The sequence below is a fragment of the Hakea prostrata genome, chromosome 7, assembly GCF_041222555.1.
Source record: "Hakea prostrata isolate BN-2017 chromosome 7, UWA_Hpros_2, whole genome shotgun sequence".
Classification (NCBI taxonomy): domain Eukaryota; kingdom Viridiplantae; phylum Streptophyta; class Magnoliopsida; order Proteales; family Proteaceae; genus Hakea; species Hakea prostrata.
In genome coordinates, this window is record NC_142606.1 from 39,031,348 (window position 1) to 39,052,437 (window position 21,090).

Below are 21,090 nucleotides of genomic sequence, written 5' to 3' on the forward strand. Positions count from 1 at the left end.
AATGACTCGACAAATAATATTTTTGGTTTTGCACAGTTTGTCTCCTAAAGTAGTGATTCTAACTCCCTATTCCGCTCTTCTGAATTTGATCCTCATGAGCAACTTTCGTGTTGCTGGAAATTCTTTAACGTCAAGATCTTCATAGTTGTTCAATATACTGCTTCTCGATAGACAGTAAGTTATCCCCAACCCTTTATTCTTCTCCTTTGAAACATCTACAGCCCCTGCTCTAGTTTTCCTCCTCTAGTTTATGGTCTTACAATATGTCTGAATTTTCCATAGACCAACTCCACCATCTAACAGCCACAAAACAAGTTGAAATCCCCTTGACGTTCAATCTAACCTACAACCCGATCACTCCATTCAAACATTAAAAACTCCATTTCAAATACTTCCTTGGAAAACCTATATCTTAGATAGGCCAAACCATCCATTACTTTGCTACCATATTTGGATTAAAATTAAATTATGCTCTCTGCCCTAGGAAATCAAATTTGATTTGCAGCCTTATCTAAATTAGAAAACACAGTCTCGTCATCTCTTCCTCAAAACCTAGAAACCAAACCCTAGTTTAATGATAACCCAATTTCAGCAATAACCCACCATCAATATAACACCAAACATTCACCCATAAATTCCCTACATCAGCATAACATAACCCTACGATCAAAACTTAAGTTCCAACAAACCCTAAACCTAGTATAAGGGCTCTTGGCTGGTCTCCTACCAATCTAACATTACAGCCAAAACTCATTTGAATGCTCATTTAGATAGCCTGATCAAAGTAGCCAAATAATCAAGTACCCTCTCATGTATTGATAGCATCCCCATGAATGTCCACGAACACCTATAGCATTCAACTCACAATTACAAACTCTTTCATCATGCTGAATTTTGGAATAACATACGTGGATTATACCTGTTCACAAATGGTTCGTTATCAATCTCCATTATTTTTGGTTTTGAGTAAGCTGGTGAACTCAGCTTTTTGACATACACTGCCGGCGGTAAGCATGCTAATTTTGCTGAAACTAGCCAAGCCAGAGAGTCTGCCAATTGCTTTCTTGGTATCCTCTGTATGTGAAACTATATAAACTACACCTTGCACTCAAGTACCTTCCGCGAGTATCTGATCATGCAATCATCATTTGCCCCATAAATTCCCATAACTTGGTTGACCACTAGTTCAAAATCACTCTTGATTTCAATATTTTGGACACATAACGACTTGGCCAAGCGAAGTCCTGCAATCAAGGCTTCATACTCTTCTTCATTGTTTGAAGCATGAAACTCAAAACGGAGTGCACTCTGGATAGTAAAACATGTTGAGCTTTGAAGGATCAATCCTGCTTCTGATCCCTGAGAGTGGCTCGAGCCATCAACATGGAAAATCCATCTACCAAGAATTTCACTAGGATTTTCTCGATCCATAGGTGGCGATACACTCTCAGCGATGAAATCAGCTAGAACTTGGGCCTTAATTGTTGTCCTGGGCTTCTAATCTATATCATGTTATGTTAACTCAACTACTCAGGATACTAACCTTCTAGCAAGATCAGGCTTGTGAAGAATTTTCTTCAATGGCCAATTGGTTAGGACAATTACAGTGTGGGCCCTGAAAATATGGTTCAGCTTTCTAACTACTGTTACTAGAGCTAAAGCTTGTTTCTCGATTTTGGGGTATCTTGACTTAGCATCGAGTAATGTATGACTTACAAAATAGATCGGATGTTGATGTGTATCTTCTTCTCAGATTAGTAAAACACTCACTACTTCTATACATGAAGCTAAGTGGATTTGCAGGGTCTCTCCTGGAATCGGTCGTAACAAGATTTGAGGTCTAGTTAGTCGCTTCTTCAATTCCTCGAATGATGCCTGGCACTCCTTCGTCCATCTGAATTCATTATGAGCATTCAAGCTCTTAAGTGCCTTAAAGAAGGGTGCACATTTATCCCTTGATCTGGACATGAATTTGTTCAGAGCTGCCACTTTTCCCGTCAAACTTTGAATTCCCTTTACACTATTTGGTGGCTCCGTATCCAATATAGCTTTGATCTTCTCAAGGTTTGCCTCAATTCCTCACCGTGTGACCATATAGCCCAAAAATTTCCCTGATGAGACACCAAATGCACATTTTTCGGGATTGAGGCTCATCATATGTTTTCTTAGAGCATCGAAGCATTCCCTTAAATCTTCCAAGTGATTAGCTTTAAACTTCCTTTTCACAAGAAGATCATCTACATATACCTCCATGTTTCAATTGATCAATTAGCAAATAACTAGTTCATGGCCCTTTGATATGTTGCACCAACATTCTTTAGACCGAAAGACATTATCTTATAACAAGAGCTTTCAAGATTGGTTATGAATGTCGTATGGGGCTGATCCTCTTTCTTCATGAGTATTTGATTATAGCCAGAGTATGCATCCATGAAGCTTAACATCTGCTGACCAGAAGTTGCATCTATCAGCTGATCAATTTGCGGTAGTGGATAGAAATATTTAGGGTATGCCTTGTTCAGATTAGTATAATCTACACATCCTCCATTTTCTGTTGTGCTTCTTCACCATTACCATGTTTGCCAGCCATATTGGACATTCAATTTGCTCAAAGAACTTTGATATTTTTAGCTTTTTAACTTCTACTTTTATTGCTTCAAGCTTTTCTACTAAAAATTGTCTTCTCTTCTGCTTTCTAGGTTTCACTGTATCGTCTATCTATAGATTGTGTTCCACAACTTCCCTACTTATGCTTGACATGTCTTGTGCTAACCAGGCAAATACGTCAGAATTTTGCTGCAAAAAATATGTCAACAACCTCTTATCCTTTTTAGTTTGCTTTGCTCCTATCATTGTTCCTTTCTCCGAATCATCTAGCCTAAAGAACACTAGTTTCTCCACTGGTTCTCCTCTTTGAATTTTATCTTCATCTATATTATCCATAATTTCAATAGTTAGAGCAAGAGCTTTAACTTGAGCCTTCGAATCCTTTAGGAATGTTGAATAGCATTGTCTAGAGAACTTGTGACATGATTTGCATTCTTCAACTCCTTGCTCAGTTGGGAATTTTATTTTCAAATGCCTTGGAGACGATTGCTCCTATTGCATTTAGAGTCGGTCTACCCAAGATCATATTGTACGCTTATAAGCTTCTGATCACCAAAAAAATTTGTCACTATTGTCACCATCTTTGAATGAGTTCCAAGTGTTATTGTCAATTCAACCATTCCTTCAATAAGGGTTGATTCTATAGAGAAACCAAACAGTCTAGTCCAACATGGCTTTAGTTTTACAGAATCAAGTTTCAGCTTCAGAAATGCTTTCTTTGACATGATATCCACTGAGGAGCCTGTATCAACTAGCACTCTATAAACATCAAGATTCACAACCTCAGCTACGACCACAATTGCATCATCATGTGGTTCTTAGATTCTAGCCATCTCATCTTCTGTGAAAACTATCTCCTTCATCTTTTTTATTCTTTTTGGAATTGACTGAGATTCCACTGAGTGAACAAACCTTGCATGAACTTTTGATTTCGCCATAGGGGTTAGATCTATACTCCCCAATATGGTCATGACTAGTGATTGTTTCCGTTAAGGTCTCGAACCTTCATGATCTTCTGCTGGAGAGTCGACCTGATAATCCTTCTTTTCTTCTTCTTCTTTTTCAAACTCTTGATTATTCCATCCCGCTACTGACCACCGTTCCTTCGCTGGACATATCGCTCCAAGCATCCTTGACTAATCAGCCTTTCAATCTCATTCTTTAAAACTCTGCGCTCATCCAGATCATGACCGTGATCTCTATGAAAATGGAAAAACTTGTTAGAGTTCCAGTCTTCTACTCTTGCCACCATTAGAGCTGACCACCTCAAAAACTTTTGATGTTGAGTTTGCATTAATATGTCTAATCTCTTTGTGTTCAACGGAGTACACTAATCCGGATCTAGACTCTAATCACTCTCCCTGTTTCTAATCACTCCTTGAGTAATTCTTGTTACTCCTTTGGTCCTTCTGATCAAAGTGTAATGTTCCACTCTCTTTCTTTTTCCTCCATACCTCATCAGTCTCTTTTCTCGGTTGCAGAATTTCCTTCATGTTTACGTATTGGTTGCAATGCGACATCAGCTATGCAATATTTGTTGGCTTATTCATGATCAAGAACTCAAGCAAGTGGTCATTAGTTAGTCCTCTGAACATTGTGTTGTAGGCCACCAGTTTGTTCAAGTCTTTGATCTGAATTGATTCTTGATTGAACCTCTTTATATAACTGCGGATTGACTCTCTTGGCCTTTGGAGAATTGCCACTAAGTTGTCTACTGTTTTGTTGCTCTTCATACTACTTTGGAATCGTGACAGAAAAATCTTCGTTAACTCCTTGAAATTTCTAATCGAGTTTAGTTTGAGGCTAAAGAACCAAGTTGTAGATGGTCCTTTTAGTGCCCGAAGGGAATGATATGCTCTTTAGAGCTTCTAACTCTCCTATCAGCATCATGACTGAATTGAATTGAGCTAGATGTTCTAGTGGACCAGTGTTCCCGTCATACATTGTGAATACAAGGAATTTGAAATTATGAGGTAGTGGAGTTTTCATGATCTCCTTAGAGAATGGATTCCGACTCATCGACTCTTCAATATTTTCTTCATTTTCTTTGTTTGTTAATCTTTGGATCTGATTGTCAAGAATCCAAAGCCTCTTGTTGATCTCAGATCCATGAACTTCTAGTAGCTACAGACTGACTTCTGTTTTCTCCCCCCACTTCGCACACTTCTGCTCTTTGTCTCTTTGTTTCCTCGGTTTCCGTCACAAGCAAAGGGGGGCCCGCCTCTATCTGGAGCCTTCTAGGCCTCCTGTTTGAGGCCGGTTTACACTTCTACTTGGGGGGGGCGGCGGGGGGCGGGCGCTGGCGGCCGGCTTGAAGAAGGATCTAATGTGGATCAAATCTTGGTTGTGATGTGCCTGCCAGAGCTTCTAATGGTTGCACCTCCAGTAGGTTTTGGATATCTAAAAGATGAGGCGACCGCTCCCCGAGAATTCTCTGCTTTTGGCCAGTCAGCATCACTGGTGTTGGTGGCGGTAATGTCACCTCCTTTGTCTTCTTCTTTGTTTTTTTTCCTCAGGGGTCTCTCTGACTCGCTTCAGCAACTTCGATCACAGGTACTTCTTCATGTTGTTCAGGTGATTGAGCCATGGTTTCTTGCTCTCATTCTTACAGATGGCGCCAAGTGTTGGTGTCAAATTTGTTGAGGTTGCAAACCGCGGTTTACATTGAACAATTCAGATCTGTTTTGATCTAGTCCAAGTTTTGTTCACCTACAAGATCATTGGAAGAAACTGTTAGAAATGGAGCCGATCAAAATGATTGGCGATCAGTCTACAACGATCAAGTTAGTAAGGACTGGATGTGATGGTTCTAGAGCTCAAGAGAACTCTAGGTTTTCAAATGTGTAAGAGTGGGAAATTGTAGGTTGTGAGAGAGTGAAGGGTCATAGCTTCTTCTTCTCTCCCTATTATAGACTTTCCTTACTAACCAGGCCTTATCTGGACATTGGTTGAGTGTTTCAAAATTGATGGTTATGATTAGATTTCCACAGGGTTCATGGTTCAGCCTCATATCATGTTCGGACCGTTGGTTGGCCTGACATAGACCACTGACTGATGGTTTATCCAAAACAAGCAAATATAACAACAGTTTAAAAGCACAAATGGTTTTTAAGCTTATTTAAGAACAACTTACAAAGCCATGAGCTCCTCAGTAAGGACATTTATTCTTCCATCCATCCCCTCTTTTCTTCTTCTTTGATCCCATTGAAAGAATTGAAGAAAGAAAATTGATAGATTGCAGATTTTAGATCTCAGATTTCTACAGGCATAGAAGAAACTACTAACCCTAGAATCCAAAACTAATTGATGTTATCCAATGCAGGCAAAAACTTCGTTTTGAACAATAAAGAGACTAAGAGAGCTATTGAAATGGGAAAACATCATCTACTTTGCACAAAAGTCTTTGTTGTGCATAGAAAGCACGTATATACTAAATGATTAGCTGAGAAAACAAAGTAAATACAAGACTACTGAGGATTTTTAAAATTAAGCTTTTAATCTCAGCCAGTCATTTGGTTCAAAAATGCACTGTTGTACACAATAGATGATTTTTTTCCTATTGAAACAAAGAAAGATGTGCACGGTTGGGTAGTTTGAAATAGGGATTTTCGTTATCGCATTTTGAAATACATAGTTTATTGATTTGAGTCTTCATGGGTCCAGGGAATCATGACTCCAACCAAAAAAAGTCGTTTGGTTAAAAATTTAGTCGGAATCCAAGTGATTTCAAGAATCACCTGGAATCCACATTTTAGCCTAAATAACCGAATCCACTGGAAACCACCACTTGAGGTGGTTTCCAAACAGACTCATCAAAATGAACATGGGTATATATATGGGTGATTCTACACGGAATCACCCATATCGTGAAATTTTCTCAAGGGCTCAACTTGTCTGTGAGTCTTCCGTTTGGTCGTCGTCAAGCACTGCTGGTTCGTTGAGCTCCAACTTTGATTTGGCTACTCTAGGGCTCAACTTGTCTCTACGAGTCTTCCGTTCCATCGTTTGTTCCACAAAACCACACAAAACACAACCTAACTTCGTGATTGTTCGAACCCTGCTTCTCGTCTGTGATACGAAGCTTCCTACTCCACCATTACCAAAGCTTTGATTTATTTAATAAGTGATTGATAATTAAAATCCAAGAAAAAAAAAAACCATTTTAATGCCAGAGGATCAAATACCTTAAAACCTAGTGACATCACTTTCACCAAAACTTACTAACAACCATGGGTTCAAAAAGCTTAGGATGAACTTGTTAACAACTGTAACGAGTTGGAAGTTGGAACCTATAACTGGGTTCTAATAATTTCATGTTTAATTAGTGATATTTAATCTTGACCAATAAATGTGTCTCAATAATTTCATGGTTGATGTATTGAATTTTGTAAATTATTATTGTGCTCTTTGTTTAATCAAATAAAATAACAAAGCAGATTCACTTTCAAAATCAAGGTAACCAAATAGTTTTCAGACAGATTCACCTTCAGAATCAGGGTAACCAAATAGTTTTTCAAATAGATTCACTTTTAGAATTAGGGTAACCAAATGATGATTCTGACAAATTCACTTTCCAGAATCATGGTAACCAAACAGTTTTTTTTTTTTGAATATGATTCTACAGTATCTAATTCTACAAGCTTATGATTCCCTAGAAACATGATTCTGAACCCGATTCCACAGAATTGCGGAACCAAATGCCACCTTAAGTGACCCTATGTTAGGTTACCAAACCCAAAAAAAAAATGGTGCCTGTGTGGTGCCATGTTGGATGAGCACCACTAAATCAAGACGTAGACATAGGATCCAAAGAAGGGATCGTCAGGGCAAACGAAAGTGCAAAAATATAGACCCAGATACCTATGATAATTATAATCACATGACTCACACCATAATACTTCTAACAATATTTCCACCAAATATCATTTTATTATGACAGTTTATTGTTCTACATGAGTTGCCTAAAACAGTTTGGTAATAATTGGACTTTCTAGCAGATGAACTAACAGAGTGAATCTTGGTTTATAGGTGTCATTAAACTAATGAAAGTGATAAATGTGAAATTCAAAGAATTGCAAAAGAAACAAAGTCAGGCAATCAAGCCTCTTTGGAGCACACAAGGAAAGATAGATGTGTATTGAACCCGTTCGTGGTCTTACAATAGTGTGCTGAGGATGCCTTAGTCTACTTAGAATCTCCTCTCAATCCTCACCCTGTATTTACAAATTCTTTAAACAAAGAGAAATGCAAATTGAAGAAAGTTTCTCTAAACATTCTCAAAAACTGATTTGCTCGTGCATGTGAGGGAAAATATACTTTGTCCTCCCTTTGTTGATCTCTTTGCTTGATGACTTAGAATTCACCTGGTAGAGAAAAGATTATAAATATTTATCTTGAAATTTTGATATCTGAGGATTTTAAAATAGTTTTGATATTTTGTCATGTTTGTCTTCAAAAAAAAAAAATAAATAAATAATTTTGTTTGAATGTAAAAAATATTTGGAAGACCATAATAGTTTTTTATGCTTACCAAATAAATCGCTAAAATTGGTTTCCTTCAATGTTTTAACCTTTGATACGTAAATTTGCATCGCCATAACTATTTGATCTAGTCACAATTCAAAATGCTAACATCTCACTTAATTTTACATGTCCACCACCATAGAGGAGTGAATTCCTGTAGACAAGTATTTTAATTTGTAAAATCATATATAAATTATTCACATCACATGCATGCATTTAATGAATTGCTTTCTATCATGCATATTAGAAAGGTCATGTAATATTTGAATTTTTTGGCATATAACGTTAATATTCATCTGAACCCCTGAGGTTTGGTCTATGTCATTTTTAGTCCAAAAAAATTGAAATTTTGCATCTGCCTCCCCTGTACTATAGAAAAAGTCAATTTAAGGACAAATTATCACTTCTATGACGAATTTGCCCTTATTGTTTTCTTTTTTTTTAATTTAAATTTTTTAATTTTTACATTTTAAGGGTTGAACTTTATTAATTTACAAATCAGACCCTCATTCATTACCGATTCCCAAATCCCTGATTCTACCAATCTAAATCTTGAACCCTAGTGTATCAAAATCTTCAACTATGATTTGGAAAATAATCCAAGTGAGCCATGTCCAAGCACCCAAATATCCATCAGAAGAAATGAACGGATGAGGAAGGCGAGGAGCATGTCCAAGGGTTCCAGGGAGGATGGATTGCAACGCAAGTAACAAAATGAAATTTAAATGCATGCAACAAAATGATTAGGATGGAAACCATGCTTGCATGTCATCAATTAACAGATTAAAGGGGGGGAATTGGCGAAGAGAAGCTACCTCGATGAAGAGGAAATTTACTTTCCGGAAAACGAAAAGGTCTACAGGTTGTATAATATCCAATGTAATCAAGCTTGATTGAAGAAAAAGATCTTAGCTATTTGCTAGATCTTTAGCGTTGTTGGTCGTTGAATTTCTCAAGAAGAGCAAAGCTAAAAGCAAGCAATCTTCCAAAAGGCAAAAATCCGAGCGCAGTCTCAAACAGGAAGTTTAGCGGAAATCACAAAAGACAATCGTACAAAACTCCTCTCAACTAAGGCTTTTCTTTCTTGATTTTCTCAGCTGTATAGATAAAGATCAATTGCAAGCGAGAATAATACTGTATCGATTTTAATACAATCTAGGGTTCAAGATTTAGAATTGGTAGAAACACGGATTTGGGAATCGGGTAATGAAGGAGGGTTTGATTTTGTAAATTAATAAAGTTTAACCCCTTAAAATGTAAAAATAAAAAGATTTAAAAAAAATGAAATAAGGGCAAATTCGTCATATAAGTGATGATTTGTCCTTAAATTGATTTTTTCTATAGTACAGGGGAGGCAGATGCAAAGTCTCAGTTTTTTTGGACTAAAAATGACATTGACCAAACCTTAGGGGGTCCAGATGAAAATTACTCATATTTTTCTTTATCTATAATGAAAACTGATCCTAAGCCTGGACTAGTTTGACAAGAAATCCATCCATTAGGATGGCTACAAGTTTATTTTGGTCATTAAATGACTAAACTATCGAAAGCCATTTGGTTATTAAGAGTGTGTTTTTAATTGGTTTTTTTTTTAATTTATTTTTTTACCATAAGGGAGACAAATACAAAATAGCACATTTTTATTTTTCTTTTTCTTTTCTCTTTTTTTAAAGATTAAAAATGACTTGGGTCAAAAGAGGTCCAAATGAAAATTACCCAAAATTGTTCCCTTGGACTTTGCTTGTGTGAAAGCCTTTGGCACTGGTTTGCCAATTGAGCCAACACCTTGGAGTTTTTTTTTTTTTTTTTTTGTAAACAACAATCTTATTCAAAGCAGGTGTGGGGTGAATATAATTCCACTAACCACTCAATAGAAATCGACCATTCTTTCGGGTTAGAAACCCAAAAGGGCCTTTCTAGCTAAGAGATCTACAATTACATTAGAACTCCTAGGGATAAAGGTAGGGATACAATGCATAAAGTTATCCATTAAATAATAGATATCTTGAATCAAGGGCTCCACAATCATCGGGGGTTGAATCTCACCTTCAAGATATTTGATTATCTGCTTACAATCCGATTCAATTAGAATTGACTCATATTTCACATGCAAGCGCCTCCAATAGTCCTGCACTAAAAGCAATAATTTCCCCTTTTTCAGTAGAATTATAATGCCCAAGTAACGATGAAGCACCCAAGGGTTTACGACATCTCTAATAATAATGCCAACACCACCTTTCTTTATTTTCTCAACCCATGATGCGTCAAGATTTACTTTCACAAAACCATTTGGAGGAGGTTCCCAAGGTAGCCGATCACTTTCTTCACATACAACCCCTCTAACTGAAGTTGGTTTTGGCCATTTTCTGATTATCCCAAAACTCTTCCATGGTATAGACCCCTTGGGGTTTACTCCATGATATTTTGTTTACTTAAGGTAGGGTAAGGTATCATAAATATGTCAATTCATACTTGTACCAGATAAATTTGGTACAATATCAGAATGACATAGCTATACCATTTGATAAAATGGTACAATAATGGTGTGGGCAAAATGATACAAATGAACAATGCCACTCTAATACCGTATTAGTTAGGGCTTTTTTTTATTAAAATCTATATTAAGTTTCAAAATTAGCTTTTGCATTTTTTTTATTTAATTATTTTGTTAGTGTGTGGGACCCATGAGGTAAGGGTGGTAATGAGGCATCATGAGTAAAGGAGGCCCTTCATGACCTTGGTTATGAGGCTCTTCATGATATTGGTCATGGGTCTTAATGGTCTTGATCATGGTGGTGTGGTGGGGTTACTTGAAGGGTGTAATTTACTTCAATTCTAACCTTGACCACAATCTCATTCAACCATGACCATTCAGGCCATTACCATGAGTGGGGTTAAGGTTATTGAATGGATTAAATCCAATCATTGCCTAAGAATCCCAAGGGGTGTAAGGTGAGGTTTGGGCCATATAAACCCGACTTTCCTGCATGTGGTGTGCAATTTAGACACCATCACCACATTATTTGTTTTACAAAGTCATTCTTTCTGAGTTGCTAAGTGTTGTGCATAGCTTGGCTCCTTGAAGGGACTAGAAGAACACCTTATCTTATAGTTGGAGGTTACTTATCTTGGAGGTGGTGGTGCGAATAACCCTTGGTAGTAGGGTGCATAAATTACCTAAAGACAACACCAAGGTGTGACCACCTCACCATCGGTGGTTCGTCGGTTGCAACTCAAGCTCTCCGGATTTGCTAAAGATCTTCATCTCTCAATTGTATTGCAATTTCATTTTTGTGTGTTTGAAGAACTTGTAATACAATTACCCCCAACAAGTTTAAGGTAATTGATCTGGAAGATCCAATGGCAAGTCTTGGAGATGGCGACTTCAACAAAGACGGAGACAACAATATTGAGGTTGTTAATGGAGTTAACACCGGAGGAGATCCTTCAAACAATACCGTTGAAGGCAAAATCAACAAACAAGGAGACGACACATTCGTTGGCATGGTAAGTTAGATCATAGTAGTGTGAAATATATCACCAAACTATGCAAAATTATGCAAGTTAGGGATGATCACTGATAAGGTGGAATCTCCCAAGGACAAGTGTATAACTTGTGTGGAGGCTAAGTTAACTAAAATGCCTCATAAGACTATGGGTAGAAAGAGTGATCTCTTGGAATTGAGACACTCCTCACACTTGCATAATTTGTGTTACAAGTTTAAGGTAATTGATTTGGAAGATCCAATGGCAAGTCTTGGAGATGGCGACTTCAACAAAACGGAGACAACAACATTGAGGTTGTTGATGGAATTAACACCGGAGGAGATCCTTCAAACAACACCGTTGAAGGTAACGTCAACAAACAAGGTGACGACACATTTGTTGCCATAGATGGTATGAGATATCCATTCCTTGCTACTCATGATTCAATCCCCACTAATGTAATCCAACGATGGAGATCTTATCCCGGATTTGGATAAGATGAGGATTGTCACCGAGTTTGACAAAATTGAACAGTTGGAGGTCAAAACTTCAACGGTGGAGGCAAAGTTGCTATTTGCCTTAGCCCAAATTGGGGTGGCATTTGCCTTGACCGAACCCATGCCGAAAAAAGTAATGATCCGTTAAGGAGGGCAAAAGGGTGGCTTGGATTCAAGCGGACTACCAATGCAAGAATCGAATTATGAATGCATTATCTAATGACTTATACCATGTGTATAGTTCATTAGAATATGCTTATTCGATTTGGAATGCTTTGGTTAAAAAGTATTCTCTTGAAGATGCTGGTTCAAAGAAGTACTTGGTGGCTAGCTTTCTAAATTTTACTATGAAAGATAGTGACACAATATCAACCCAAATTGATTTATTTCAAATTGTGGTTGGGAAGCTAACAAAAGAGAAAATGGTCTTACCTGAAGAATTTGTAATCGGTGCCTTGATTGAGAAACTTCCACCTTCATGGAATGCTTTCAAGCTGTCTATGAAACATAAGAAGATAGGATTGACCTTAGACCAGTTGGTTGTAAGGATCAAGATTGAAGAAAGGAACCGGTTCAAAAACAAAGGTGAAAAGACCTTGGAGAGAATCGCCTAAAAGCGAATTTGGTGGAAACCAATAAGCAAAACAAGAATAAGGTGTACAATGGTAAAAGGAGGCATATACGCCTTAGACACAATCTTGTGCGACAATACATAGATGAAGGAATGATAGCTATCGATTATGTAAAGTCATAAAGGAATCAAGCTGACATGTTTACAAAGGCTATGTCTGGCAAAAACTTGTGTATTGCATCTATAGGATTGGGGTTAATGCCTAATCCTCGGGTCACATGATGGATACCCTACCTATGTGAAGAGGCTAAATACCTGAATTAGGTTCAAGGGGTACAAACAAAGTCATGGGAAGACCGGTTCAGTACTACTATTTATAATTATTCCATTCTAGGGTGTAGATGAAGGTAATAGTACTACCACAAGGGTAAGGTTGAGCGAAGCTCTTAATTAGTCTAATCCCAAGGAATGTGGGGGTGTGTTAGTTGTGGTGCACATCAGAGACTAATCTAAGTGGATGTAGGTTGTTTGACCGCTGCCAATGAGAACTTATAGGCGAGTTCTTTAAGCATTCATGAATCTAGGATAAGGGACATGGCCGGTTCAAAAGTCCAATGTGTAGTGTAAAAGGCAGCTCCAAAAGTCGACCTTTAGGACATGGATGATGGGGCGGTCAGCTACACTAATGAGGAAAGGTTCAAGGAGTCGACTCTACCCGTACTCGAGCGCGACTCATTAGACCTAGTGTAGATTCAAGTCCGAAAGACACCTACAACGATGTATCCTTTAGTGTCTAATAGAGTCACAACACGAGTTCTTTTTTGCAATTTTGAAATTTGTGGGGGATTGTTAGGTTTTTTATTAAAATCTATATTAAGTTTCAAAATTAGCTTTTGCATTTCTTTTATTTAATTATTTTGTTAGTGTGTGGGACCAATGAGGTAAGGGTGGTAATGAGGCATTATGAGTAAAGGAGGCCCTTCATGACCTTGGTTATGAGGCTCTTCATGATATTGGTCATGGGTCTTAATGGTCTTGATCATGGTGGTGTGGTGGGGTTACTTGAAGGGTGTAATTTACTTCAATTCTAACTCTTGACCATCAATTCTCATTTCAACTTCATGACCATTCATGGCCATTACCATGAGTGGGCTTAAGGTTATTGAATGGATTAAATCCAATTCATTGCCTTAAGAATCCTAAGGGGTGTAAGGTGAGGTTTGGGCCTATATAAACCCGACTTTTCCTTGCATGTGGTGTGCAATTTAAACACTCATCACTCACATTATTTGTTTTACAAAGTTCATTTCTTTCTTGAGTTGTCTAAGTGTTGTGCTATAGCTTTTGGCTCCTTGAAGGGACTAGAAGAACTACCTTATCTTATAGTTGGAGGGTTACTTTATCTTGGAGGTGGTGGTGCGAATAACCCTTGGTAGTAGGGTGCATCAATTACCTTAAAGACAGCACTCAAGGTGTGACTCAACCTCATCCATCGGTGGTTCGTTCGGTTGCAACTTCAAGCTCTCCGGATTTGCTAAAGATTTTCATCTCTCAATTGTATTGCAATTTCATTTTTGTGTGTTTGAAAAACTTGTAATACAATTACCCCAACAATATTGCATATCAAAATCATTTTGTACCAAATAAATATGGTAATGGTAATGGTATGACATACAAGTACCATGTTATATTTGATACAGTAATAATATGAGGCAAATTTATTTGGCACCATACTGATATTGTACCAAATACGACTCCAAACTGAATTGACACCCGCCTAGGCTATCCGCCTATTTGGGATGGGAGGCAAGCATATTAAGGATACGTATGACAGTTAAATGATAAGTATAAAAATAGTGGGTGAACAATATATGAATTCCCAATTACAATTGAGTGATTTTCCAATTACTGTTGGGCTACATCAAAAATCAATTTCAAACACATATTTATAACTATTTATAATAAATGAATTAATCAAAGACATTCTGGATAAAATTCCTTGGTGGTGTTTGGTTCCTTTTTTTCTTCTTTTTTTTTCTTTTATTAAACCCTTGGTGTATAGGGTGTTTTGGAGCCAGAAAGATTTTTCTACATGCAAATTCTTTTTTTAATTAATTAGAAATCATGGAGAGGGTTCTAACGAGTTGTACCATTTTGAAGAAAAGATGGATTGGAATTAAGTTTTATGTTCGAAATACAGTAAAGAACCGTTTGAAAATTTTATACAAAAACAATTTCTAATTTTTCTTGTTTTGAGAAAAAAAATTGGCCAAAAATTATTTAATAAAACTATTTCATTTATGGTGAGTTTTACAACATGAGTTGAAATTTATAAAAACTTCTGGTTAAAATTCCACTTTTGATGCAACGGCAAGTTCTTGTGTTTGCTTTGTATAAACTGAGAACAAGATGATTTTATGTACAACATTTTTGAGAGAGAGAGGAGAACATGAAATTTAGCATTCTTGTCATAAACTCTTCCATTTGTTACTTTTAAAACTTTAATATTGATGGATTTTTGAGTTTCTCATCTTCTCCATCTCCAATGACCAAAGTTCATTTTCATGTCTGATAAAACCCTTATTCGTCCCATTATGAAAGGAATTCTGCTCTTCATCTTTTCTATCTGATTATTACTTACAAATACTGATTTTGCTTTCAGAAGCAACTCTTATCAAATGCTTATATGTGTTTCACCCAATGAGTTATCAAACGAGCCCTAATATGCATACTCCTTGCGAGATAAGCAAGAGTGGACACTTTAGTCAAGTGCATCCTCATTATCCTTTACTTCCTCGTGCTTTCTAGGGCTGTGCATTAAGCCTCACATTAGCAAACATGTTGACAATTGATCTCAATTTTTAAGTTCAAGGTCGGCTGCCAACCATTAGATGGGTATTTTACCTGATAAGGAAAGAATAAATAAACCAGAATCAGTTCGGTTTAAACCCAGTTCGACCAGAACGACTAGACCAGTTCGGTTTAAACTTAGTCCGACCAGCTCGGACCAAGTTAGACCGACCAAGTCAAGGTCGGTTGGATACATACAAAGTTGAATAATAAGGTAAATCTGAATAAGATTCTAGCCAAAGAAACAGTATTCAACCAGGACTCTACTACTCATTTTCAAGTAGGGCTCAAGGACTAAGATCCTGATCACAACCTACCTAGGGTTTGAGTCTCATTCTTGAGTCTCATTCAAACTCGTACATAGAAAATCTATAAAAAGATAAAGGAGCACAAGAGAAAGGTACGCTGAATAGAATTATCACTATTCATATTATTATTGTTCATTACTTTCTTGCCTTTCTTAGTCGGATTTCTAACTAGATCGTCGGAGGTGAAAACTTGACCTCCACGGTCGAGCTCATCTGTGCAGGTTTAACCAGCTGAAGGGACGAACAGGATTGTGCAGCAACATTACGATCTGACAAAACTACAACCCTAAGAAGTACAAGATCAGAAGGTAATGTATATGAATCCCAGTACTTGATATGTATCCTAATGTCAATTTCCCATGATTTTGTAGATATTGTTCCTATCTCATGCAAAAAAATAAAAAAATAAAAAAAAACCAACCCTTCCAAGTCCCCTTTCAGTCAGCATCTAAGGTATGAAGTTTAAAGCTGGACAAATCAAATTTCAACTATTATATATCCATTTTTAACCAAGAAGAGAAGGCCAGTTGAATATCAGAACTCCCTTGAGTCCCCAGCTAAGGTATGAAGTTTCTACAACAAATCACCTTCCAATTTTGAGTATCAAAGAATGACTCTTCACAGAAGAAATATATTTCCACTATACCACATTTCCTCTCTGGCTCTTCTTGAATTTTCTGCTCTCGGAGTGAGTTGTTACAGGAAAATTGATCTATATTTAGGCAAAATTACCAAATTCAGGCACTGTGACTACTACCTGTTAATCTGAGTTCGTCCAATATGAGACAGCCTAGAAGATGGTATCAGAGGTGCTTCTTCATCCGCTTTGGAGTCGGAGGCAGTGGTGTTCCCTTCATTGCTTCCTACATTGTTACTGTAATTACTGTTGCTAGGTACATACACATCAGACGACTTCTTTTCCAGTTTCCAGTCCTGCAGTTAACAGAGTACCAGATTCAGAACCTGATGAAAATTAAGGGCTTTCATTATGCAAACATAATTCCTTCACTATCATTACTGCTAATCACAAACTGCAATCCTTCCACATTATTATGAGGACCATAACAGAGTTTGTTACAAAATGGCGTGCAGCTTTCACTAGCACGTAGAAAAGGGTAAAAGACCATATCGTTACATCTCCATTCAGAAATATGGTCTTCCTCGAAGAAAAGATTCACATAGAATACAAAACCCAATAAGCCAATAGCATTGAGTGCATGCATGGCCACATTTTTGTTGGAACAATTTCAGCTCTGAATGAAAGTAACCAAACCTGGTTAAAGGAGAGTTCGCGCATCAGGTTGGCAGGGAGCATTGGAGAAACCTAGCCAGACCATTTTTTTACATGGATTCTATAACCTTACGTGATAAACACTATGTATCTTAGGTTTCATTTTCAGAAACTTCTTAAGGGCTAAGGCTGCTATTTCAGGATCAGGTAGGACTCCATTCAGTGATGGATAATGATCTTCATTACATGAGAAACTAAGTGCAGCTGAAATCTTTCATATCCTAAGACTGACGCTAGCAAACCCCATTCAGAAGAAATTGATAGAAGCTCTATAATAGTTTTTTTTTTTTTTTTTTTTTTTTGGGGGGGGGGGGGGAGGAGTGAGGAATCATCACATGTTTCTCATAAAAAGAGAAAAACACATCATCATGAAAATAAATATGTTAATGTATTTACTTCACTAACCTTAGAAGCTCTTTCAGGGATACTTTCAGCAAGGGATTGAGATGCACGGACATCCTTGACCTTCAAGTAATTGTACATGATAACACCACATAATGCTGCAGCAAATACACAACATTTTAGTATATATACCTTCTCCCTTTTTCTTGATAGTAAAATTAAACTAGAATTCTTTATTTTTCTTTAAAAGCAGAATGAAGTGATAATTCCATGAATCCCAATGGTTGGTATGGCAGGAGAAGTACCAATTGCATAGCCAATGATATTGAGTCCAGTAATTGCTGATTCAGGAAATATAACCGTTGAAAGAGCAATCAGAATCCAGTCTTTTAAAACACCCGCAACCCGGATAGTGACAGCTCCAGTTCTACCAATTACTAAAAATATCGAGAAATTTAATGCTAGAGCACATAGAGCATTGGAAAAGAATATCCAGAAATTGAACTGAATCTGTGAAACCTCCATGCCTGGCTGTTCCAGAAGATACCAAGGAACAAACAAAAACAGAAAACTGCAAACGACAAAATAGGAGGAAATAAGATCTCCAATAAATAGCATAATATTTAATCACTACCAATCAAACAGTACTGCATGAACAATACCATCAAGCAAGGACAAGACTAAAAGAGAAAGCAACTTATCATAGTACAAAAGGTAATCAAGGATTGAAAGTAGATAACCTCCAGGAGAAAAGGAAAGATCAGATTATCAGACAAAGAAAAAACTGAAAACCATAGAGAAAACGATTAACATATTTACCAAATGCAAGAAGTGGTCTCACCATATACAATAAAAGGTCCAAGCCATTCCATCTCCATGGCATACTAAACTCTTAGATTTTCTATCCAAAACAATAACAAACAAATATAGGCCAATGGAACCTTGACATCTTGATAACTGACCTTGGATATATGCCAAAAGAGACAAATTAACAGGTCAAAAACATATAAGAATACAGCTCAACTCATCCTTATCCCAACTACATGGGGTCAGATACATGGATCCTTCCTCTTTAATTATCTCTACTATAAACCATACTAGTTACTACTTGGTAGTCCTAAGCTATACATGTCCTTTCTCTCCGCTCTTTTAGCTCCTTTAATCTGTATAAAACATTCACCAAACACTAGATTATTCAAAGGCTGCTAGTATATGCCCCTGCTACCAAATTTTCTTGCAATGCATCATGAATTGGAATTCAAAACTACTCCTAAATTATCTCTAATTTGCACTTTAGGATCATATAGCATACCTGACAAAGGGAGTGAATTGGGTGATAATAAATTCTTCTTTTGGTTGAAGAACTTTAACACAATATCAGATCAAGACAGATAAATGAACAATAATGAAGTAAAACAAAAATGAGAGCATATAGTTTCACCAAATAATATAGAGTCGCTCAGATCCTCCTAGATCCTACATCCACAACCTTGATCTCCCTTACCAAGGATTTGCACTATCCACAATCCCTTTAAACTGGTAGGAATAAAATTACACCTCTTAATCACACACTGTTGGATTGAGCACCCTAAACATAGTATGTCAGCCCAAGGATTTCCACCTAGAACACTATTGATAGGTCCTAAAATTCCCTCCAGACAAGTTCAGAAGGTATAACAGGGCTCCTTCAAGCTCAGACACAGAAACAATGTCTTTTTCTTTCAAGATTGAGAACTTCACAAATGGAAGCACACTTTGAATCACATATGATAATCTCTGAAAACCTTTATGATCATACACTGTATGATACATATGATTAAGGTCTAATCAATTTTAGCCTAGCACAGGGAAACCCAATGACACAAGGTGATGGTACGATTTGTACATGCAGCGGCCGTGCACCATAGTTGGCATTTTGGTTAGCATGACCAACCTGGGTCTCTCTTGTGTATCAGATAGACATTGCTCCAACTCCTCCTGGTACTAGTCATCTCAAAGGCCCACGTCTCTATCTCCATTACAATCACATCACCATCATCTCCATTGGCAAAGAGTGATAGGGTGGGAGTGATCACTGAAACACGACATGTCAATATCTTCATCATCCCTTACAGACTAGGACTTAAAAAGGTTTGTCCACCTATATATTAAGCTAAGCACAAAGGGGGAAAAGCTACTTAAAAGATAGCTAAAATAAGGAACAGGAAGAGTAGGGATCTCTTTCGCTAAAAGGTCATTTGTATTAAGAGTGAAAAAATTATACAACATCAATAAAAATACACAGATTCGAGGGAACAACACACTCAACCCTGCAACGTCAGTTGCCCCCCGTACATCAAAACTCATTGGTTCCTCTTAGGTTTAGAACCCATGCAAGCACACAGACCATAAATTAGGAAGGAATAAATTATCACATATTTCTCAACCACGTTAGATCTAGCTTCAACTAGAAGATGCTTGACGCAGTTAAGATTGTCCAAATCTCAATCAGATCTCAGAAGACATTATTTTGGCCCATGGTGTGTTTAATAGGCCTTAAGCTTTATTATTTTGTTTTATTGATGCAATAGGCCTAATTGATAAGCCCATAAAGTGGGGTAATGTTGGGATTTGATAGCGGATCCTACTTTAGTTAAAAGTCTTAGTCAAGACTCGCTTTTAATTCTGTAAGTGATTTATGAGTTAAATTATTTTAAGAAAATACATCCCCCATCGATTAGACATGATTGGAATAGATATTGAGTTCTGGTACTGTAGAGCAATGCATACAGGATATCACTTCTTTATTCTCTGCTTTTCTTTTGTTCTTCCCAAAAATGTTTTCAAACATTCAAGTTGCTGACCTGCCTCAGCAAGTTTACAACATCTCTAGCCCCATACTCTTCTCCTAATCCTCTAATTTCCTAAACCTTGACTCCCCTTTTTCTGGATTTTCGTTTTCTACAAACCCAAGCCACTGAAAACCCTCCACAGATTCACCATTAGAAAACATTAAAATTCATCTGACAGTGTGCCACATCAAGCCCTAAAATCGATCCACCTTGCTGCCCATTCCCTCTATCAAGACCTCAAATTTCATCCACCCTAACCTTAAGTGAAAACACTAATTCTGTGCTGACCTTTACCAGAAGTCCAAATTCTCCAAATTTTCGATCAAATATAGTAAAGCCCCTCATCCCTAAACCTAAAGCCCATTCCAAAATTCAAACCCTAAACCCTAGTGTCACCCAAAGAATCCGTTTTTCAAACCCAAATCTTTAACCATAAGTTGCCGAAAGCTTAAAATTCAGCATTGAAAACACTTATGCAAAATCTTAAACCTACACTGGTAGTTTCCTCATCATTTACTAGATGCAACCTAATAATTAAACCCTAACCATGAATTCTAGCCCTCAAGTGGAGCCCACACCCTGTTTTGACCTATTCCAAGCTTACTAGTTCATCTTAGATCCTGGGTACTGGCTTCGAGTCAGTCTCCTACCAAATACAAATCTAGGTGTACATCAATGCCATAAGAGTTCAATTGGGTCGTTGTCATTGTCCATCCTCAGTGTATGTGCTGTGTGCCTGATTGCAATCTCATATTGTATTGGACATGCCCCTGCTGCTCTAGAT

At 37.3% G+C, this 21,090-nt stretch overlaps 1 protein-coding gene across 2 annotated transcripts in view; it reads right to left on the reverse strand.

Annotated features, from left to right (window-relative positions):
* Positions 1–16,313: 16,313 nt before the first annotated feature.
* The window catches only part of LOC149011095 (putative sugar phosphate/phosphate translocator At3g17430), a 31,492-nt gene continuing 26,715 nt past the window's right edge, over positions 16,314–21,090 (reverse strand). For both annotated transcript variants that reach the window (XM_089163297.1, XM_089163298.1), the window contains exons 8-10: positions 17,781–18,046; positions 17,539–17,633; positions 16,314–16,775 (exon numbers count right to left, since the gene is read on the reverse strand). In XM_089163297.1, coding sequence (XP_089019423.1) covers positions 16,596–16,775; positions 17,539–17,633; positions 17,781–18,046 — 541 coding nt within the window. In that variant the 3' untranslated portion in view covers positions 16,314–16,595. The remainder of the gene's footprint in view (positions 16,776–17,538; positions 17,634–17,780; positions 18,047–21,090) is intronic.